Genomic DNA, 24153 nt, shown 5'->3' on the forward strand with positions numbered 1-24153 from the left:
CATTCTCGTAAAGTATAACCAAACTTTTGAGCGTTTGAGCCCCTTAGGCGCCGTGTTTCCTGCCAGGTAAATGACGCTCCGCAACGTGGTGACGTCATTTACCTGGCAGGAAAATGACGTCACCTGGAATCGATAAGGGAATAGTTTGCAAAACCGGCAAACAATTCCAAAGAATTGAAAAAGTGGGAACCGGTTCTCAACAAGAACCGGTTTTCGATACCCATCCCTACATGCAGGGGATTCCTGAACCAGCTGAGCTGTGTATATAGCAAATATTTAAACAGATATTAATTTTCCAACTCCTTAATACAAAGTGTGTGATGTCCAGTTAATCTTAGTACTGCTGCTTTGAGTGCAGAAGATTTGTGCGTCCTGCCTCCTACATGCCTTTACTCAGGCAGCATCCCCACGTGAGGCCTGATTTAGACTCCTTTGGGGAATCTTTGTGAGTCTATGATTTAACCCACGTAAGTGGTGGACGTTTATTTATGCTTGTGCTGGTGCATTGTGTGTTAATGACCTTATGATTGTGTCCCAGTGTTTTTACATGCGGTGCCACACAATAGAAACAAATAAAATGCCCGGTCTTCTTTCCCCCCTGGATCCTTGCTCCTTGTTTTCCGTCATTTTTTGAGGGGGGACAAACATATTTGGTCTTAAAGTTTGTTTTTTCACTTCTTTTTCCCTCATGTTCATTCTGAGTTTCTGATTTTTGTTGACATTTGTGAGTGTATATTAATGCAATGATTAGCATGAGATGATGGTGATATTCTCTTATTGATAAAAATCAAAAACTGTGGCCAAAAAGTAGCTGGAAAAGCACCCAAGGACTCAACAGTACTGAACCGACCAGTCACAATAGTTGCAGGGTGCGTCAACGCCGTGTGTAGTTATTGTTTTAGGGAGGTGTAAGTCAGATTACACTATAGATTACATTGTAGTGTTGGTGTCCCACTGAAGGATAAATCCACAACAAATGAGTGAATGAGAATGACCCTGAGATCTGCCAAACCTTACTATTCTGCCATTGTGTTAATGTTTGTTTGTTTTTTCAAAAAATAAAGTGTCAAACTCTTTTTAAAAATGAATAACAAGGAAAATGGCATAGTCTCAAGTATTCAGTTCCATTTTCACAACATTTGTGAACATATTGTTCTTTTTGTCTTTCAAAGGTTAAACATTCATTTTATTAAGAAAACCAGTGAGTAGTTTTACAGCCTGCGGTCACCACTGCAAGTTTCAATAATAGTTCTAATCTCTGGGCCAAACGGTGGGAAATGGATCTCAAAACAAACATGTGGACTGTTGAAAGCATTCATCAGAAGTCTAAGATGCTAGCTTCCCAGAAGGTTTACAAAACATTCAAAACATTTTGTTGTTGCCACATTTTGTATCTGTTAGCATGATCAGTTAGCGATGTCTTGTTAAGTTGTGGTGCTTTCCCTGTCTCTCTCAGGCTCACAGTAAACTTGAGAGCTGCCTGTCTTGCAAAACACTGATTAAGACGGGAGAGGTACTCCATAGCGTCGGGGCAGGTGGCACCATGGTCTCCTACTGCTCTGTTAATTGTATGAACAAGGGCAAGCTGACAACAACATCCGTCATCAGTGAGTAATCACAATACACAAGCAGTAACTTTGAGACAGCTCTCTCATAATTTAGCTTTCACTTTCAGCCTTTTTTTTTAGTCCAGAGACTTAACCTAGAGATCCATATTTCTGCACAGGTACCATAAGATGTTGAGCAGGCATTAGGATAATTAACACTGCAAGTGGGGAGCAACATAATAGGCATTTAGTAAGTGCTGGGTTGCTTATTGTTTGTGTTCACAATCAAATGATCTCCTTGTGTGAGTGCATTTAGGTTGACTGGTTTGCCAGAAGCAGAAAATGGCTCCTTTGAACTAGTTTATCCACACCTGCTCATTAGTTTTTATATCAGAAAACCGAATCACTTTACCAACAAAATGAATTGAGTATGAGAGTTACTTAGAAAGACCTGCATTTCAGATATGCTTTTATTTCTGTTTTAATGCCTAACACCTGTGTGTGCAGGCACAGAGCCCACCTGTCATTTCTGTAAGAGGAATTCTTTACCACAGTATCAGGCCACGCTACCGGAGGGAAATGTCCTTAACTTCTGCAGCTCACAGTGTGTAACCAAGTTCCAGGTGAGACTCATTTCAAACAAATCTGGGCTCTTTAGAAGACATGTTGGCACAGTAGCTGTTTGATGTATCTGAATGAAACCCCTTATTGTTATGTGTTTGATGATGAAGCAGGATGCTGCTGAAATGAGGTAAACAGGAAAACGGGTATATTAATACCATTCTGTAAATATTTCAATAACTTCATTAATTCTGCTCTGATGCCTGTGATACTTATGCCTATGTTCATACTTGTATATAGGAAGATTGAATACATGTGGGATCTTAATCATAACAGTGGAGATGAGAATCATCAGAGTTGCAGAAAATAAAACCAAGATTATTTTTTCATTGAGCTCAGCAGCTCAAATACTGCAGGTTTCCTCTGTGGCCTCTATAGCCTGATTAGTTTTTAAGACTCATGTTGCATTCATTTACATATCAACGAGGAAACAGATTTTGTAAAAACTACTGTGACTTTATGTATTTTTATAATATAAAATGTTCTGTAATACCAAACACGTGTAGAGATGAGCTTGTGGATCTAGCTGAAGCTGGTGATGTGTTTGGATATACCATCAGGATGTTTGTGAAAGCATGCATGTTTAAAACTTTTTGTTTTTAAACAGAATGCTACTCTTCAGACAGCCACCAATGGACAGGCACCTTTGTCCACCACAAACAGCCCAGTCAAGCTGAAATGTAACTACTGTCGAGGAGTGTTCAGCTTAAAGCCTGAAATACTGGAGTGGGAGGTGAGACCATCCTTGAAGTGAACCAACGTTCATAAAGATGGAACACGGAGTGCCTCTTGTTTTCTACAAATATCACTCTAAAGCAGTGTAAACTATTTTAAAATCTGCTAAGCTTGTCTGAGAACTGAACTTTTCTTTGCCCGTTGTGCTGCACAATTTCTTTTAAAGGCCTGCACAAGAGAAATGTACGGTTTACGTTAAATTTTGTACAAATTCACGTCTATATTTTGCATTAGAAAGCATGATGTATAAAGATAAGTTCCTAATACTGCCTCCTGTGATATAGTGAGTGATGTCATGTGCAGTGAAAAAAGATGGAGAGGTGCAGAAGCCATGGGAGCATTTCTACTGTGTGAAGATGTAATTTTGATGTATCTTAAAACAGAATGGCTGCAGTACGTTTCTCTGAATGTGTCTGCCTTCAGGATAAGGTCTACCAGTTCTGTAGCAAAACGTGTTGTGAAGACTACAAGAAGCTTCATTGTATTGTGACATTTTGCGAGTACTGCCAAGAGGAGAAGACACTACATGAGATGGTCAAGTTCTCGGGGGTCAAGAGACCATTCTGCAGCGAAGGTACTCATCGCCTGTCCTCTTCTCTGCTTGAAGTAGAATTGGCAATTTGATGTCATCCCATGCTGGCTGTTGGCCCATTTAGACATTCATATTTGTCATTTGAACCCTGTGTCTCATTTATCTGAAGTCATATATATCCTGTTTGTAAGCTTTAATTCATTTTCTTTTTTTGTTTTGTTTGTTTGTTTTCTTCCATCCTTAGGTTGCAAGTTGTTGTTCAAGCAGGATTTTATTCAGCGTTTGGGTCTGAAATGTGTGAGCTGTAACCACTGCAACCAACTCTGTAAGAGAGGTGTAACCCGACTGCTCGGAGGCATGACCCGGGACTTCTGCAGCGAGGCGTGTGCCAAGAAGTTCAACGACTGGTACTATAAGGTCTGCTGACACGCTCTCCATGAAATACATGTTTTTTTCTATGTGGAAAAACAGTGCGAGAACATTAACGAGAGCTATGTCGTCATGTCCACTAGGCGGCGAGGTGTGACTGTTGTAAGGTGCAGGGTAACCTGACAGAGTCTGTGATGTGGAGGTCAGAGGTGAAGCAGTTCTGTGATCAAGAGTGCCTGTTAAGGTTCTACTGCCAGCAGAATGAGCCCATCATGGTCACACAGAAGGGCCCTGAGAATACGACCCTAGGTAAAAACTGTGTGTGTGTCTCTTTGTGTCCCTGAAAGAACCAGGTTTTTGCTTCAAAGTGTTGCTGTTGGACATATCTACATCCTTGTAACAGAAGTTGGTTTTGTCAAGTATCAGGAAATGTTATCCAGTGCCAAAAAATGGAAATAAAGTCATGCTTATATGTGAATGTTAGTTAACTGGCCTGTATTTGTATAGCGCTTTACTAGTCCCTAAGGACCCCAAAGCGCTTTACACATCCAGTCATTCACCCATTCACGCACACATTCACACACTGGTGATGGCAAGCTACATTGTAGCCACAGCCACCCTGGGGTGCACTGACAGAGGCGAGGCTGCCGGACACTGGCGCCACCGGGCCCTCTGTCCACCACCAGTAGGCAACGGGTGAAGTGTCTTGCCCAAGGACACAACGACCAAGACTGTCCAAGCCGGGGCTCGACTTTCCGATTACAAGGGGAACTCCCAACTCTTGAGCCACGATCAATGACATATATTCCATTTCTGTCCTACAGGGATTGATGTGCCAGGGGCCAAACTTGGGGTAAGTAAGAATATTTAAAAGGTGACTTGATCAAATCACTTGTTTTTAAGTCATGTAGCACTAGTTGCCTTTTTGAAAGTGTTTTTAGCTCATGTAGCCAAAAGGACCCGTGAGTTTTTGTCATGGCGAGATATCCAACTGTCCACGACAACTGATGCTCCTCCTAGGGTATTGGTCAAAGTTTAATCAAACCTATACTCAGTGACCACCCAAACTGTGGTCAAGCTCATGTTTGCTGCTTTATGGGCAATAACCTGCGAAATGGGATGAATTGTAAGCCTGATGAGCAGCTACGTTATTAATGTTCTGGCTCATGTATTTGCCACCTAATGGTTTTGAAATGTAGCCCGTGGAACTGATTTACTTCCTGGAAAAACACAGATCTTATTAGTTCATCTAAAATCAATTATTCTTCTGTTGATTTATTTTGTCTTCCATGTTGCAGCTGGTAAACCAGAGCACTGCGGCATACACTGGCGGAGGTTTGGTGAGAGATGTAAAGAACAAGGCGGTGCTCTGCAAACCACTCACACTGACCAAGGCTACCTACTGCAAGCCACACATGCAGAGCAAACTCTTACAAACAGGTAAAAACACAATCATTAACAAATTCCTGGCACTCATAATTTTAAAATCATTTCTTTGTGACCCATTAATACAGTCGACCCCATGAAATTTGCAGGGTTTACGATTCTAGAGCATTCAAAAAATGAATATAAATGCCTGTTTTTATAATATAATAAATATAAATATGCATTTGGGGGTACCTTAGGGCTTTAAGAAGAACAAAACAGGAAAGACAAGAACACTCAGCAAAGCATGCTGGGAATGCAGAAAGGAGAGACGAATAACATTCTTGGATTGGCTACTTTCAAACCTCCTACCTCTCGGTACAGGGATATTTTGCCATCCCAAGCCGTGTTTTCCTCTTTTAAACAATTGGAGGATATTTGTGCTTTATGCAAAATTGTGGTGGAACAAATATTTGTTAGATTTTAAGGAAAATACGTGAACGACAGAGGACATGAACTGTGAAACACAACTTCAGAGGTATGCTGTACTAGTTTGCTTATGGCAGATATGTATAGCTCATTTTAGTTCTAAGATCTTATACAGTCCAGTTTGATCTCAGGCTGATAATAAAAACATTGGATTCATTTGAATTTTGTCTTCCAATAATTTTTACCCCTCCGTCGTAAAAGGCTGATGGGATTTTGTAGTCACGCCACCAGGATGGTGGGTGGCGCAGACACCCAAGTTTGTAAATGTGATAATTGAAAAACGTGGTGACGTAGGATGTTCAGGTTGATAACACTGCTGCATCTACTAAAAAAATCAGATTAGTGTGAATGCCGGTGTCCTTGACCTTAAGGTCAGAGCAAGTTTTTTTTTTTTTTTTTTTTTTTTTTTGTATTTTTGTTTTGTTTTGTTTTTAAATCTTGTGAATGCAATAACTTGAGAACAAGGTGATTTTTAGGATTTTTGAAATTGGTGTGTCTGCTTGGAGGCTGAGAGGAATCACTGGTTGAAGATTAGACCCTCTGGGTGCCCAGCTCTGGTCCACAAGCCATATGTTTGAAACACCCGGCTTACATAATGATTTGACGTGTGTGTTCCCACAGATGTAGATGATGGTGTGAAGAGGGAGTACGTGCCTGTACCTATACCTGTGCCCGTGTTCATTCCCATGCCTATGAATATGTATTCACAGGTCACTCCCACTCCTCTCTCTCTGCCTGTACCGGTAAGACATGAGCATACTGCATATGATTTATCCTTGCTTAAAATTAAACTTATTAAATTTTAGAAGGAAAAAAAATAATTAAACACAAATGTGCGCAAGCTATAAAGATAAACTTGCAAGTCGGTGATCTGATTACCAATTAATTTGATACCCTGTCCCCTCCAGGTTCCTGTGCCTGTGTTCTTGCCCACTACCCTGCAGGGGGCAGAAGAGATCGTCCAGACCATCAATGAACTGAAAACCAAGGTGCCCTCTGATCCTCTGGAGGACGACCTGATCACCATGGCTGAGGTGATAACAGAGGATCGGAAGCCAGGTGAGCCCACGCCAGGATTGAATATACGGGTTAAAAGATTGCTTATCAGAGAGGTGCCGAACACAGCCCTTATACTAGCTTCTGACAGTTTCTTTATATATGCTGATAAAAAGAGAGAAGTGGAAGGAAGCTGCAGCAAACCATGACAGTGAGGATCTACCTTTCTTTATGATTCAGATGTAAAATCTGTGAAGGTGAAGAGGGAGCCTGAAGGCCAGGAGTCTGACAGCAGCACCAGCAGCAGCTCTGAGGAAGAAGAGGAGAAGTATGAGCCCGACCTGGACTTGGAGGCAGACTTTCTTCAAGGTAAACGTCTTCTGAGCATGTAGCTGTAAACCTGAGAATACTGGATAAGGGGCGCAGAGTCAGGAGCATTCCTTGGCATGATGTAAAAGCAGTTTTATAGTATTTTGTGCATTAACTATAACTGCAGTTTTTTTTCCTTAACTGTAGTTTTCATCGCTTGCTAAGAATTACTGATGCCCCCCAAAAAAAACAAAATCATGCAGTTCTTAATGATAATGGCTGTTCATAGCTTGAGCAAACTATTTTTATTAGATCGATTGTTAAGCTCCACCTCTAGTCCTCTAATAAACCTTATTTCAGGTGTTCAGATTACTTTGTTAGTGAAATTTTAAGACTTCGTGTATTTAATGGTGTGCCTTCGTTGCCCACTCCGACCTGCTCACTCGTCCTGTGTTCATCTTCTCATTTTATCATCTGACTGCATGGGGTTTTTAATGGATCAGTAGAGTAATTGAGATTAAAATTCTTCCCTCTGGTTATTTCTGGAGCTGCTGTCATCACACCTATCAGTGTAGAGGTTTTAAGCTTCGGCTTACTGTTCAAAGGAGTATGAAGTCGTCAACTGGCCCTGAAATCCAAGTTTTATTTTCCTTCTTTCTTCCTTTTTCTGTGCCTCATTGACATCGATGGTTTTAATGTAAGGATTTTAAAGAGTGTTAATAAGTCGTTACACTATTTTCTGGACACAGTTTGGATTGATGAATCTGTCTGATTTATGTAAACCTGCGTATTGGGTGAATTCCACGTTTTCCAGCTTTAGTTTGCTTGATTGGTTGATTTGCTTTGATTTCCTGGATGTACTTTTTTTTTTTTTTTTTTTAAACATATTACATGAAGGCGTGTTATTTCCTCTCTCAACCTCAGACCCTGCTCCTGTTCCAGAAGGAAATGATGAGGATATGGGCTTTGCTTTACCTCCAGTTCTGGCAGAGGAGAAGGAGGAACCGAAGGAAGAACTGAAGGAAGAACCGAAGGAAGAACTGAAGGAAGAACCGAAGGAGGAACCGAAGGAAGAACCAAAGGAGGAACCGAAGGAGTCAGCACCGCGACCGCAATCCAGGAGAAAAGTAATAACACATGTGTGCCAGAATATTTTCAATGGCAAACTTAGTTTGAATGTGTTTAGTAATGGGTTTGTTTGCCTTGAAGGGGAACAAGAAGCTGGCAGTGGAGGAGAAGCCAGATGTAGCGTCGTCCTCTTCTTCAAATGTAACAAACAGAACCTCAGAAGGACGATCACTGCCTCTCAAAGCTCGCTACGGTATTAATGCCTGGAAACGCTGGGCACTGTCTCCTCCTGATCAGTCGGATGACACCAAAGCACAGGAAAGCTCCAAAGCAGGTACACTGAAACCCTTCATTTTCCACCTGCCCTGTTCAGTATGAGGGTCCAGGTGCATTCCTTTGCTGGAAAAGAAAAATTGATTGTCCTGTTGGGAAGCATATAAAAAACACTGCGTGTTTGCTAACATCAGTTGGTGATTGTTCCTGTCTCCTGCAGCCCGGCCAAAAAGGAACCTCTTGTCAGTGAGTTCAGAGGAGCTGAACGTGGCTCTGTCCCGTTTTGTCAGGGAGGTCTGCAGGCCCAGTGGGGAGCGCTACTCTCCGGACAGCATCCTCTACCTCTGTTTGGGGATCCAGCAGGTTAGTATGAAACGGCCACCCCTCTCGAGAAGGCAGCGAATCGTCAACTGTAAAATTCAACTGAGCATTTTATTTTAATTTTTTAAATTGTTCATGTCTTGTAGATGTTAGCAGTAGGTTTGTCACAGTAATAGTTTTAACTTGTCTGTCATTACCACATTTCAGAAATTTTTTTTTTAAAAAAAATTGTGGCCAAACAGAATTCAAAAGCAGGTAAAAAAAAAAAAAAAAATCTAAATACTTAAATTATATACACAAAATAAGAATCGGCTTATTAACCTTTTTAAATTCTAGTGTCATTCCATCTGTAGTAATTTTAGTGGTAGGAACTAATTTTCGAGTGAGGGTTTCCAGTAGGACCCTTAGTACTGGTGCACATTCTTTTCCCTCCTCCTCTCACATGCGAGTAGTCATCGAGCATGGCTGCAACGTGGAGAGCGGGGTCATTCAGAGAGCTCTGGAGTGTGATTTTTCTGCCACAGAAGTGTAAGGCTGACTTTATCTGTTTGTGGAAACTGATTAATCGGGTTACTTATCGTTGTGTTGGGACATTTGGCTTCAAATGGTTGAAAATGTCTGCCAGGCCTCTTCTTTGTCGATGTTCCTCCCTCCTTTAAAATCCTCACTGTTCAAAAAGAGAATTTAAGGATTTTCTGTGCTCACTACATCTTTGTGGTCATCTTATTTCGTTGTTATTTTTTTTATATTTATTATATTATTCCTTTTCCTTTCCCTCAGTCTGACTTTATAGATTAGTGTGTCCATTGATTATAACCATTTGCTGTTCACATCCTGAAAAGCAGTGATGAGCTTTTGAATATGAGGACACAGAGGGTTTTAAACTGTGTGAGCAACCACAGACTGAAGCTCTGTGATCCTTTCATTTTTTTTAACTGATAGTTTTTCTTTGTTTAAAGCATCTTCACTCCAAAGGCCGGAAGGATGACCTGTTCAGTGATCCATGCTACCAGCAGTTTGGAGAAGAGCTTAACAAGGTCCTGAAGGACTGGCAGCCCAGTGTACTTCCTGATGGTGAGTGTAATCCTTAGTAAGACCCTCCTTGTGTGCCTGCTCGGAATTAGCACAGTTTTGAGTACTTTGTCAGATTTTAATATTTCTTCCTGGAAACGATTTGATTAACACAATATTGTTTCATCATGAAACTGTACAGATTTGAGTACTGAATAAAGACTGCAAATAGCAGGGCGATCCCAACTTTGTCCTCATCATGCAGTCTTTCTCATTCTTTATGTATTCATGAAGTTTCTATAACTCTTTCATGGACATGACCATGGTCAGAAAGCTCATTAATTTTGCCACTTTCACAGCAAGATGGTCTTAGTTTTTCAGGTGACTTTACATACTGTATTTTGACCTAAACTCATGTCCTAAATTGCTCATTTTTCAGCAGCAACAATGTGGATGAAAAAGGCAAAAATAAAAACGGATCATCTCAGATGTGAGACAGCATCTCATTGCAGTGTGGAATGTGGAAGCTATGATGCTTGCTTAGAAACTCATCCCACACTGATAACGATGACACTGGAAAGTGTGTTTGAATATATTCTTGTCATCACCAGCTAGTGGCACGGTGCTGTTAAACAACCTGTTGTGTTTCTCGATATTCTGAGCCGTGTCCAGTGATTATAACTCTTCTGCTGTTCACATCCTGACACGTTGTGATTGTACTATGATATAATATGAGGACACCGCTCCAACACGAACAGGTTCCATGTCTGCACAAGTAGTACCCAGGTAGAAAATTATATTTGGCAGATGTAAATGGTGGATAAAGACAAGAAAGAACTGATGAGTGTTGTAGATGTTGACTATGGAATTGGATCGTCGCTCTTTAGGCTCGCTGTGGGGTCGAGTGGAAGAGCAGAGCTTATGGAGCAGTCGTCATCTCGGGGAGCAGAGTCCCGCCGCTCTGCTGCGCTCGCTCGTTTACCTGAACACCAAATACTTTGGCCTGCGCACCGTGGAGCAGCACCTGCGCCTCTCCTTCTCTAACGTCTACGGCCCAGACACGCTCCATCCTGTTACCAAGGAGACTACAGTCTGCATCCGCGTGCCTTCTGTCTCTCAGGATCACCATGGTGAGGCTGGAAAATGCATCATGTTGATATGCTTCGTATATATTGGCCGTAGAAATTCTCATCTAGCTGTGATGGCTATTGAACTTCCTGTTTGTGAAATTCACACATGCACATTATCACAAGATGTATAATTTAGCATCTAATGTGGACATAAAAACTATGAAACACTGAATGCTGAAACATTTCTGATTTCATATCCAGTATGTTAACATTCAGAGCCAAACAATTCAAAACCATAAATGCCCGTGGACCTCTGTTTGTGTCTTTCAACATGATTTTCCATCTACAGTTCAAACTTAAACAAGTGTTAGTGGTTTCTGCATATGTTAGTTTTAGACACAGAACCTTGAGAAAATTTTATAAAAATTTCCTTTCTGTCTGTTGGACCATCAGTGCAAACAGAGTCGAGGAAGCGAAAACGAAAGGTTGAGGACGACGAGCAGGAGGAACGTGACAGCAACTCTGGAGGCTCCGCCCAGCGCTGCCCGGCTAAGAAGCACGAGTGTCACCTCTATGAACTCTACAGATCCAAGTGGTGGGTTCAGTGTTTTTATTGGAATAAACGTTTAATTCTTAAGAGTGGCTGTAAAGTAAAGGCTTGAGTCCTGTGATTAGAACTCATTGCTGTTCACATCCTGAACTTCAGTGTTGACTCTTTAAAGATGAGGACTTGCGATAAATTAATGTCATCAAAATGTTCTCCTAACTGTTCAAGAGGAAACTGAGACCAATACATGCATTCATTTTCTCCCTCTCCTGTGCTCTTTTCCCTGCACTTTTCTCCCTTTTTCTACAATACCTCCTTTTTGCTTGTTTCTAATACTTTTTTCTTTTTTTGTTCCTTCCTTCCACTTGCCATTTTGTTTCCCCCTCCTTACCTGCCTCCCTGCAGTCCTCTCTCGTTGCAGAAAAGCCTAGATGTGTTTTATGTTCAACCGGATCCGGACTGCAGCCCAGATGACGCGCTGTGGTTCAGCTCCACACCGCTGGACCGACGAATCCTGGAGAGCCTCCTCATCAGAATCCTCCTCGTCAGGGACATTTACTCAGACAAACAACTTCTGGAGGAAAACACGGAGGAAGAGGGTGGGGGTGAAACAGTTGAAGGGGAGTAGCAGTTGCTTGGACTTGTGTTCGTAGAGTCTGCAAAGACGGGAGAGGAGGGGGACACGTAGGGTATATAGTAGAATGTGTCCTCTTCACCTGTCTTATCTTGTAGTCCTCGTTTCCCTCTTCACTGACTTGCTGTTTCCTCCAGGTGAGGAACATTTACAACAGAAAAAGCAGAGGCTGATTAAAAGTAGTGGTCAACAAGCAGGCCAAACTTTTACTTCTGCCTCAGAGAGGAAGCTTGAGGAGGACAGGCATAGAGATGAACTCTGATAAATATGAGGATGAGAGGGGATGAAGAGCTTACTGTCACAATTAAATCAGGTAGAAAACGTGTATTGACAGTTATATTTTCATGACAGAATTTTCTGTTGTGCATTTCCATGGAGTCTGAGTGTGTCCATTATGCTCAAGCAGCGTAAAAACATTAAAGATTCGACAGAATCCCACTTTTTAAGAAGTTATAGCAGCCACTAGGATACCACAGGGCAGTACCAAGCAGCACAGAGGCAAAGGGACACAGTTGAAACCAAAATTACCACCCAGAATGGGACGACAGCAGGAAGAAGTGCTCCCCAGCTGTGCTGTTCAGAATCCCATCGTTGAAGCAATTGGCAGTTCAGCTTTAAAGCAAACAAACAATAAACACTCCTGGTTCCAGTTTAGCATGTCCATGTCTGACAGAAAGATCGCAGCTTTGACCGCAGACATCTTTTCAGTGAACGTAAGGGTGTCATTTTTGTGTTCAAGTAACATTTGGTTTAGACCTGAGATTCACGCTTAAGTAGAAATTTGGTGTTAAAGTGCAGTCAGACCGCTTTTAGCCTTGTGACATTTTCACTCATTCAGTCACATCGTTAATGGCAGCAGTTGGCTGGAGAGCGCTGATGTTTATCCCCACTGCTGCTCGAGTTGTTTACACACACAAGTTGTAAAACAAGAAGACACAGAATCGCCAACAATGGGGGGACCTTGAGATTTTGTGCAAAACGCAAACACCGGGTAAAAATTGGAAGTTGGAGCAAATGTCTCTCAACATTGACTAATTAGTGTCTGACTGCACTTCTGTGTCAGTTTCCTTTCTTGTATTTAAGTTGGCATCATACAAGAATCACTTTCCTGCTTTCCAGCTCTGGTCAGACTTAACCTCTGACAGGGCAGATGTGTTTAAGTGGGTTTTTTAAATTTGTTTTTGTCGGTATTGTAAATGTGTGCCACCAATGATGTCAAACTTTAGGTGTGAGAAATTTTCCCTGCATTAAAGTGGAATTTCAGAATTTCCAGTTCATGTGAGAATTAATGGGACACCCTTTTTGTCCCATTAACTGCGACCTGTTGTATCCCACATGTTCATTATGGCCCGCTTTCATTCTCCCGTGAACCCACACGCTGCTCTTCCTTTGTCAGTACTTGCTCTCAGGCTAAAACCGCTGCACCACAGGGGGACTTCAGCTCACAAGGGAAAGGAGTCAGGACTGATCCCAGGGCAGGAAAGGGTCTGACTCACTGCGGTGCGGTGGAAAGGCTCCCTGCCAACATGCTGCGTTTCTTTATTGGACATTAGGGAAACCTCCATTCATGCAATGTAGCATTACATGCTTACTAAGCCCAAATTGGGTTGCTTTGATGTGTAAATATCTCAAAGGCGAGGCGCTTGCTTGAGATGGAGACGACACAGAGGAACACTGTAGTTTGGGATAAAGAAAACGAATTTGAAAACCCGCCTCCTGAGAAGCCTTGTTCTGTTTTTTGTTTTTTTTAAATACAGCTGATTATTTATTTCTCTTTTTATTAGTTTGACTGTATCCTCTTTACACATGGGTTTGATTTTCTTGTTTGTTTTTAAGTGGGGATCATTTCCTCCTCTTGCCGTTCATTGAAAATTTGCTGCAGACCTGCACCCTCCCTGCTCCTTCTCGCCCGTTAAAATAATTTTGGTGAATGATGAAGGCCGTGGATTATACAAAGTTTAACAACCCACTGTTTGCCCCTGTGTTTGCATTTGTAGTTTACTTTCAATTTAACTTAGTTTAAGTACTGAGCACGTGTTAAGTGTCCTGTTCTTTGCTTTTGTAGAGCGGTAACACTGCAATGCAAAAGCTTGCTTCATGACATGTAATTGGTTACGTACTAGATCTTATAAATTTTTTTTTTTATTTTTTTTTTTTATGAACTGAACTTGTTTTTTAAGTTACACTATCTTTTTTTTTTTTTTTTTTTTTTTAACTTGTTCTCCCTCCTTTTTACGATTTAAAGTTTGATTAAATTTCATCAAGTAAAAATTACATTTAAAATTCCAAGTAATATAAGATTTGGAGTTGAATATGAGATCGTGTAAAAGCTTCCACAGCCATTCCTCAAAATATAAGGAATGTCCTTTTAATGCTGAGTTTGACGTTTCCATGAATGCAATCAACATCTCAAATATATCGCTAACCTAAAACTTGTCCTCGTGCACAATCCGCATCACACCCACCTGACTGAAGAGGATTTAACTGGTGAACAAAGTCAGGGAATACACTTCCAGAGTTTTATTTTCCCAAAAGAGCAGGTGTTCCTGTTCATTTGTACAACTGTTTGCATTTATTGGGCTGAAACTGCAGCATGACATTTCAGGAAGAACTGTTTGTATTTGGATGGAGAACACTGGTCAGAATTTCTGACTCCAGATCAGTGTGCTTAGAACATTAATTTCGTCTGTGAAAGTTTGAAACAGACCTTGGATCAGAGGACCCCAATTAACATGGCTGACTCATAGGCAGCAGCCAAATATGCCACAGGTTTGGACCTACAGAAGATGCTGTGGCTGGCTTTAATGCCTAATGTGAATGTGCCTATCTGTATATACTGAAAGTGAGTGACTGTGACTTGAGTCTGATGCTATGTGTGTGGGCTGATATGCTGATACGGTCATGTTAAATAAAGAAGTCATTTTCTAACCAGCTTCTTGATTGTGTTTGGATTTCTACACACACATGCTAAATGTAGAGAGCTTATTATACTGCTTTTATAAACCGTATTTAAAATTGTTCTTTTCTTCTTTTTTTCTTTTCTAAGTTTAAATAACTAGCATCTTTATTCTAAACTAGAAAGGTCAAGTGTTTAATTTAATACACTTTGCAGTATACCACAAAGTCAGGAGCTGTGGCTTCAAGGCGCTTGGTGCCTGTCGTGGTGGTAACCCCAAACCAGATCATGGACACCAGAGGGGAAGGCGGCTGTGAAGCTCATGGAGTCCTATTAAGCATAGTTAGCTTGTGGGACTCTAGAGGCAGCTGACAGGTAAGGTCATGGAAAAAGTGCTTCGGTCAACACTGATTCTGTTGATAACTTTAATGGGCAAAATGTCTAGACGAAGCCCAGTGGCAGAGGATTTCCAGTTTGCTGGCCTCAGAATCCCATCTCTGCTCTTCACAGACGATGTGGTTCTTCTGGCCTCCTCAGGCAGTTGACTTCCAACAGGCTTTAGGGCAGTTTGCAGCTGAGATAAAAATCAGTACCAGTCTGAAGCCATGGTCCTCAGCCGGAAAAGGGTGGAGTGCTCGTTTAGGGTAAGTTGCTGCCCAAAGTGAAGTATTTTAAGTATCTCGGGGTCTTGTTCACTACTGAGAAAAGAGGGCAGGAGATTTACAGATTAGTGCAGCACCTGCAGTTACCCTGTTGTGTTAAAGAAAGAACTGAGTGTAAAAGAAAAGCTGTGGACTTTTACCAGTCAATCTACCTTTACTTATCTCCACAAGGTTTGGGTAGTCACTGAAAAAGAATGAGACGGAGTATGCAAGCAGCGGAAATGACTTTCCTCTGAAGGAAGTTTCCTGGGCTGGGCTGGCCTCTCCCTTAGAGATGAGTTCGGTCATTCAGGAGGGGCTCAGAGCAGAGCCACTGCTCTTCCACATCGAAAGGAGCCAGTTGAGGTGGTTCAGGGATCTGACCAAGGATGCCTCATGGAAACATCCTAGATAAGGTTTGTCAGTTCAATTCAATTTTATTTATATAGCGCCAAATCACAACAGCAGTCGCCTCAAGGCGCTTTATATTGTACAGTAGATCGTACAATAATACATACAGAGAAAAACCCAACAATCATATGACCCCCTATGAGCAAGCACTTTGGCGACAGTGGGAAGGAAAAACTCCCTTTTAACAGGAAGAAACCTCCGGCAGAACCAGGATGTATCTATAAGCTGCTGTCCCCACAGTCCAAATCTAGATAAGCAGGAGAAAATAGATCTGATGTGTGATTAAAGTTATCCTTTAATGTCTTTGAGAAGTGTATATCATATTATATTTTAACTTGATGAACTGACCTATTAAAGAATCAGGGTTACCTGCAAAATCTGCAAAATAGAAGCAAGTAGTGAGCAAAGGGGAGTGAAAATCAGACAAACCTTTTGACTATACACACTACAGGGTCACAAATATGTGGGTATCTTGAATCCTGTATGCAGGACGTTACTCTTTCGTAACATAATCCTTTAAATATCTGTCATGGTCACCTAAACCTGAAGTCTGTTGAAAGGAACTACTGTTTCCAGTTTGAAAAAGTTAGACATTTTTACTATTAAGACTTCTTTAACAGTTTCGACAGAGCTAATCTGAGAGCTACTCCAACAGTTGTTGAGAGGTCTTCTGATTTGGTTTGTTCTCCTAAAAGTCCGTCTCTTTTCAGTTTCTTCCACAGCTGGATGACTTTTGCATCCAGAAAATCTTGATATTTAGTGGAATTCATTCTCACTTTCTCCTGTGCCACTAGCCGGCACTCAAACCAAATATTACCAACATACCTTTGGTTTGTGGTTAAAGAGCAGAATATATCCACAGCATTTGTTCCCACATAACTTTAGCCTGCCTGTATGTTGCTTCGAACATGTCTCAGGTTTGATATCTTTGTAATCATCAGTCACCTACAAACCATAGTTAGTTTGATTTTTACCCATAAAGTTTAGAGAGTCGTGCTCTGGAAATGTCAGCCAAACAATTACTGACCTGCATTACAAATCCTAATGAGCTATTAAGGCCTAAGAAATGAAAGCACTCGGACATTTTTGTGGAGGAGCCACACAAAAATGTAACACACTGCATGTCGACCGAGAGACCCTCTTCCTCCACACACTCCCTAGAAATGCCATTATCTAGAGACGTAGTTTGTGCTCAACAGACAGCTCTACACGGGGGCCTCTTCACCGTGTTCTGACCTTTTTCGCTATCATGTCCCATTTTTACAAGGTGCCAGGTGGACATGACACTGAGGCAGGGAGAGTTATCTGCAACATGACAGACAGCAGAGGAGGAGGAGGTGTGGCTTGTCAGCACCCGGGGTCAGCGTAGGGGCCGGGGAGACGAGCCTCAGGGTCATAAGACATAACGGCCAGCACTCTGTGCGCAGCTTTTTAGGGTACTTGAAAGGTCGGATGTACCAAGCATGCTGGATAACCTGCCTGGAGATTTAGGCTGTCCCAGTGTCTGACTTTGATGTTAAAGTCTGTCTCTGTGGGAACTTCTTCTGCAATATTCCTTGTTTACTTACTTTGTTTTGAATAAGACCACCCATTAAAAATAAGACAGGATTTTATGACTCAGGGTCTATGTTTGAGCCTATTTTTACTAGTGTAGAATATAACTGCGACTGATTGGAGTCCATATGATATAAAACTATACTAAAATGTAATAGCACAGTCATATGCCAACAGATCATGCATTAATCTAAAATAAAATAATTTTAATAGAAAATGCAGGAACATACACCTTGACAAACTCTTGGGTTGCTTTTCCAGTTTCCTTTGGATCATTAACCATGCGTACTGTGACTCGCTGAGCACAGAATATAGTCGTGTACACTTCAGATTACATCCTGCGACTTCTATCAGCAGTGATATCACAAATAAACAGAGGTGACCCAGCTCCGGTCGCTGTAGCTATACATATCCATGCCACAACATAGTCTCCACCATGTTTGATAGATAACATGTGCTTCAGATCATGACCTGTTTCTCTTCTTCTGCATACTGATCTCTTCTTATCATTCTACTTTTTCAGACCCATCCAGATTTTTTTTAGCTCTTTTCTCCAAAGTCTAATCCAGAGGTGTGAAACATAAGGTTTGTGGGGCCAGAATCGGCCAAAGATTCCAGTGTGCTCACTGGATTAGTTTATAAAATGTAAAGGAGGGTTTACATTTTTGGACTGTTAAATGTGTTTTAATAAGTTATACTGCATTTTCTGCTGATTAAGACAGCCCTCGTTATGAGTTTGATATCCCAGGATCTAAACTTCTCGAGTGTAACCAGTGGTTTGCACTTTGTTCTAAAGGCTCTATATTTCCATTCATAAAGGCGTCTCTTGATTGTAGACGGTGACAATGACACGTCGACCTCCTCGAGAATTTTCTTGACTAGTTTAGATATTTTGAAGCTGATTTTCTTAACCATGAAAATAATTCTGTCATCGTGCAACTTTAGTTGTCATCTGTGGTGTCGCTAAGCTGACCAATGCATTCCTTCTTTTTAAGAATGAACCCGATTATTAATTTGGCCACTGTTAAAGGTTTTTGCAACCTAACCTTGGCCTTGTTCGCTTGCACTGACATCACTTTGGATGTCATATCGAGAATTTCAAAACACAGCTATCAAATACAAGTTTAACACAGGAATCAACTTCAGGTCTTTTATCTACTTATTTTGTCAGGGAACAATCAGGGAACCAGCCATTAAACTATTTATTGGTCATCTGTCCAATCCCTTTTGAGCCTCTGAAAATGGAGGACTGTGTACAAAAACATCAGGTTAAACCCTTTTTCATGAAAGTTCAAATTCTGCACTTCATTCTTGATTTTAAATCAATAAATTGGTTTAAAATGCACTGTGGTTGTGTAACTGTCCAAATACTTATGGAAATGATTGCATATGAATATAATAAAAGTGCCAAATGTACTACTAGTTTAATTTTGTGCAGTTCAGTAATTTCCAATATCATCTAGGAACTCCCTGCATAGAGTGCACTAAATTATCAGCAGCACTCTGAAGTCTGAGTAGAAAAGAGCAATGCGTTTTCTACTCCAATGGGGGGCACTGCGCTCTCGTTGTGAACCCGTCCCCAGAGACTGCTGCGTATCCCATGGCTCCTGGTTCATCAGCAGACCCATAATCACCAGACTTTTGTTAAATTATAACACCCATCATTAGCTGTGGGACGAGCTGCTGCTTTGTCCAGCTTCCATGTCAGGAACCCACGTCCGGCAAGAGGTTCATCTGCTGCGGATGACGCAAAGCAGCCTTCCCTCTGCCCACCTCTTCCTCCTGTTCCTCCACCCACAGCCTCGCCCTCTCACCCTCCGCACAGAAAACTCTAATCTTTAGGGGAAAATAAAAGAAGCATTCCCTCATTTCACCTTGCATTTTTCTTCTTCTTTTTTTTTTTTGAAGTGATGATGGGTGGAGGTACAAAACACAGTGACAAAAAAGCTAAATTTTTTGAAGAGGCATGCTTTTTTCTTTCTGTGCTATCTGTCAGAGTTGGCCAGACTCCAGTAACTTGCCCCATTGATCGAAAGCTAAAAGGGTTCGGTGAGCCCACACAGCCAGGCCTGCGAGGGAGCGTGGTGGGTGTAAAAACATTTTTTCACCCTCGTGTTTTTTTTTTGTTTGGGCTCAATCCCCAGCTCTGTCAGGGGGCATAAAGAAAACGCTGTGCTCAGCAGGGTCATGTAGGCGAGGCCCGGGGGGTAGACTATAGGTGGCGATTAGGGCCTCTAATGTGCAACGAATCCTCTTCGAATCACATGATATGAACTAATGTCGCCATTTATTGATAAAACAACAGCGCCTGGGAGGCAAGAGCTGCTGCTCTGTGTGTGTGCGTGTGTGTATGTGTGTGTAGTATACAGCTGCAAAGAGGACAAGAGAGAAGGAATGGATGACAACTGCATTTCTCAGGTTGTGTGCCTCAACACATGGCACAGGACTGGCTGAGGGATGGGCAAGAGTTTAGCTGGGAACGCTTGGATGTGGGTTAAAGGGCAGCACAAATATTTTACTCACACACCTACAAAAGACGTCTACTGATTCTTTTTACTTAAATGTTATGCAAATTTCCAAACTATGGCTGGGAATGTTTGGAGTACATTTGACAGACAACAGCTTCAGACATACACACAGACACAGATTAGTGTAATTATGGCTCCGACTGCTGCTGTGGGTGAGTCGGAGGCTCGGATGAGGTTAAAATTCAGATGGCTCAATCCTATTTGGTAAGCCATGGTGGGCATTGACTGCACAATCCCCTCAGTGCAGTCACCAAACTCCTCTTTTTCCAAATGCCCACTGGTTGACACAGTCAGTGTAGGGTTTAGCCTTAAAACCGCCTCCCAACAGCCCCAGAATGTCCTGACTGTACATATGAACAGTTTTGCACCTTTTTCTTCAGAAATTACTAAACTTATTTGTGTCCAGTTTCTAGAACCCACCTTGGAAGTGCCAATAACTGCAGTTCTTTGAATGGCCGCTTGAGGCTGACTTCAAAACGAAATCATTCCTCATCCCTGTGTTAAAATATCCAACTTTAGAGAAGAAATAAACATGTTTACAGCCCTGTACAAGAAATGGTTTTTGCTTTTATGGTGAAGTTCTCTCTTCTCTTTAGGTATTCAGGCTTAAAGTTATCATTATTAGAATCATGGCTACTTTGACTGCCTAGTCTGCTTCTTATAATGCAGTGTAGGCAGCTGTCCACGAGGCTTCTCCACAATTCAGCCCACAGATAATATATATTACTGCGTAAAAGTCTTTAGGCACCACTTATTTCTTTGTATTTAACTAGGAAAATGTGAGGATAGGTGTAGCCATTCATTGAAACAGGTGCAAACATTCATAGAAATACAGGATGTAAGGCAAAAATGGAGTTTAAAACTCTAACTCTGGTTTGAGCTCCTTTATTTTTCAGCACTGTCTCAACTTAGGGAGCTTTCCTGTAATTTCTTTAAGTAATCTTCAGAAATATTCAGATTTTCTGAAAGATACATGGATGTTGGCTGCCTTTTGTCCCATTTACTGCGTCAATATTGTTGAGGTCTCTCGGGAGGCCAGTCAAGGACTGATTTGTCACTTGTGTGTTTTTCTATCCAGGTGTTTTTGGAATCATTATCATGCTGAAAAATGAAGCCGCGGCCAATCAGATGCTTTCCTGATGGTTTTGTACGGTGGATCAAAAATCATTTAGATTCGTAATGTAATCAACTTTGACAAGATCACCAACACCACGTGGGTGAAATGCAGCCCCAAACTATGACAGAGCCTCCACCATATTTATGGATGGTTTCAGACACTCACTGTTGTACCTCTGTTTTGACCTCCCTCATACATAGTGATTTCACATTTAGATTCATTACTCCACAAGACCCGTTGACCTGATTTGTTTCTATTTTATGTTCATGAAACTATGTTAGCTCTAGCATTTTTTGTTGAATCACCTAAAGAAATAGAAACAAATGACATGTTTTTACAACAGGCTGTTAGTGACAAAGTGTTTAAAGATACAAAGTAAAATGAGCTCTTTGCTAAGTTGTCTGTTATGTGTTGAAACAACACTTGTTCATCCTTTGAGTTAGCTATCTTTTCATCCTTGACTGATTTACTGGCCATTGTTGTTGGTTTAACAACCAAAAAACATTCCTCTGAAAATGTCAATATAGAAGGACTGCACTGAAAATGAGTGAAAAAGCAGCAAATGCCCAAAGGGAAACTTAAAAAGACCTTTGGCACATTCCTGGGTTGCTAAATATACCAACAGCTCATCGGTGGTGAACTTCAGATTTGAATTTGTACATTAGTTCAGGTATCAGACACATGTAGTCTTTGAAAACACCTCGTCTGCTACATTTATCGGACACTTTCTCTCTCAACCCTCTCATCTCTAAAGTCATTTGTGGCAACAACAAAAAGAAGAAGAAGAAGATTTATTTTATGGGGACTTGCTTTTTCTCCACAAAAGGTAGCCCAGTCTCCACTATGTCACTGTGTAAACAGATTTAAGTTCTCATAACATGAGTAATGCAGTACGCCACTGTCCTTTGAAGCCAAGATCACTTTCACTTCTCCCATATCGTCGCCAGCAGCAACTCTCCTCTTCCTCACAGTAAAAGTTTATATGAAACAGGTCTGTTGATCATGTAAATTGTTTTTGTGACTTTAGTGTAGTTTGATGCTAGCTGAAAGTCTAAATGCATAAGTATCCTTGACAATATAAACTTTAACATTAACGTCTGGCAACAGAAAGAGTGAAAGGATTTCGAAGACATCTGGAATTCACCAATCATCTGCTGTATATTAATATCACATGCGAAGAGTCATGATGATCAGACAACCAGTGTTGGTCAAGTTACTTGAAAAAAGTAATCAGTAACTAATTACTGATTACTTCCCCCAAAAAGTAATCCAGTTACTTTACTGATTACTTATTTTCAAAAGTAATTAATTACTTAGTTACTTAGTTACTTTTTCAAAACACGATTTACAACCTGAATAGGTGATAAAGTGATAGATCTTTCAGCCCAATTCTACTTTTTCTGCATAATCCATCATACAAAATGTAATCAAATGGAAAAGTCCCTTTTTAAAACTTGTTTTATTAGTTTTAATCTTTTAACTTTATGCATCAAGCAAAAATTTAATTATATGCAACATTCTCTGACTGGAAGAAATTTGTTTAACATTTAAACCTATTTTCTCCACATTCCAGCACATAATTTTTTATTTTTTTTCTGTTTGTTTACACTCACTCTTTCAAATAGATGCAAGTAAAACACAGCAGAAAATAAATAAAGTCAAAGACTAGCGGTCCTGTTGCTCTATTTTCACCTGTAAAGCAGGAGTGGGGTAGGCGGAGGTTTACCCTGGTGCAGGTGTGCCGGAGCGGTCAGTGGAAGAATCAGCGAGTTTCTCTGTGAGTTTCCCATTTCCCATTCCCATTCTTCCCACGCACAATGGACACTAATGTTTTTGTCACTTTTTATGGAATCAAACTTAAAGTAAGGTCAGTACTTCCACGCTTTAAACGCTGCACGCTCATACTCTCTCCCGCACTCGATATATGATCCATTGTTGATCTGCACACAGCTGTTGTCACGAACGTCGCACTCGCTTACGTCACTGTCATGAGACATTCTCGCAAAAAATCACGGTTTTAGTAACGCAGTAACGCAGCGTTCCTACGGGAAAGTAACGGTAATCTAATTACCGTTTTTGCAATAGTAATCCCTTAGTTTACTCGTTACTTGAAAAAAGTAATCGGATTACAGTTACTGCCCATCTCTGCAGACAACATGACAAACGTACCTTTGACATCAACAAGGCATTTTCTTCCAGAGAACTTCTGCTCACTCGATATTTTCTCAGAAGTTTCTGAATTGCTCCGGCAGCCCGTCCGACATCACCAACCGTGCCATGTTCAAATTCACCGTAATCACCTTTCATTCCAATTTTAATATTGGGTTTAAATATCTGCACAACTTTTTATTATTCTTGACACACCAACGGGGCAAATCTTCCACAAAACAAATGACAAATTCATGACAGAAAAATATTTTCATAGTTGAAAATCCTCAGGACACGCCATATAAATAATCTGCTGTGGCCTCAAATGACGCCACTCAGTCACTGAAGGTTAAACATTTGACTTTTTGTCAAAAAATGGAGTCTATGTAGCCATTTGAGTGAAACTTTAATGTTGATTATTTAAAGGAGAGGGACAGACAAATGTTTTCAGTATCAGTCACTGGGTGATTAGTGCAACCTGCTGCATTCAGGAGCCAGGTGGAGTCACCGAGTTGCATTGTGGGTATCATGTCCATGCCCTTGCCTGGCCTGTAGGTGTCCCCGCAGAGCTGAACCCCCCCTCCCGCTGCTTTCCCTTCACATAACTGTCATAATAGTCTTTCTCCCTGTGGAGCCCCTCCCTTCATTGTATGGACAGTCCAAACAAGCCACCCCACATGACTACAAAGAGTAAGTGCTGCAACATTACATCATATATGGTATCAGGAGGCACTGAGTTTATGGAAAAGCGCTCTGTTTAGGTGAACTGTATGTTTAAAATGTGTCAGCAATGTTTGCATCAGATTTTACTAAATTCTTTGTTTTGTCAAGTCATAGTTAAACAGTTGGTTATCAAAAGGAGTTTTGAAAAGTTATTGAATTCATTTAACCAATTATAGCTTTCAAGTTTAAATGTTGTTATCGGACTACTTTAGTTTTAACAGAAGTCTAAAGCTGATGCACACTGAGTC

General features: G+C 41.1%; 1 protein-coding gene across 6 annotated transcripts in view; it reads left to right on the plus strand.

The window, feature by feature from the left end:
• Positions 1-14813, plus strand: part of zmym2 (zinc finger, MYM-type 2) — a 31558-nt gene extending 16745 nt beyond the window's left edge. For 5 of the 6 annotated variants that reach the window (XM_035909034.2, XM_006793619.2, XM_035909036.2 and 2 more), the window contains exons 8-25: positions 1457-1607; positions 2055-2170; positions 2776-2901; positions 3327-3477; positions 3680-3852; positions 3948-4113; positions 4629-4657; positions 5103-5244; positions 6280-6401; positions 6567-6717; positions 6895-7023; positions 7888-8090; positions 8173-8365; positions 8525-8667; positions 9585-9699; positions 10524-10766; positions 11160-11301; positions 11659-14813. In XM_035909034.2, the coding sequence (XP_035764927.2) occupies positions 1457-1607; positions 2055-2170; positions 2776-2901; positions 3327-3477; positions 3680-3852; positions 3948-4113; positions 4629-4657; positions 5103-5244; positions 6280-6401; positions 6567-6717; positions 6895-7023; positions 7888-8090; positions 8173-8365; positions 8525-8667; positions 9585-9699; positions 10524-10766; positions 11160-11301; positions 11659-11881 (2718 nt within the window). In that variant the 3' untranslated portion in view covers positions 11882-14813. The remainder of the gene's footprint in view (positions 1-1456; positions 1608-2054; positions 2171-2775; positions 2902-3326; positions 3478-3679; positions 3853-3947; positions 4114-4628; positions 4658-5102; positions 5245-6279; positions 6402-6566; positions 6718-6894; positions 7024-7887; positions 8091-8172; positions 8366-8524; positions 8668-9584; positions 9700-10523; positions 10767-11159; positions 11302-11658) is intronic. The other variant, XM_087853091.1, reaches the window with a different exon arrangement.
• Positions 14814-24153: the final 9340 nt, after the last annotated feature.

The sequence above is a fragment of the Neolamprologus brichardi genome, chromosome 16 (assembly GCF_056152115.1).
Source record: "Neolamprologus brichardi isolate AB-2024 chromosome 16, ASM5615211v1, whole genome shotgun sequence".
Taxonomy (NCBI): domain Eukaryota; kingdom Metazoa; phylum Chordata; class Actinopteri; order Cichliformes; family Cichlidae; genus Neolamprologus; species Neolamprologus brichardi.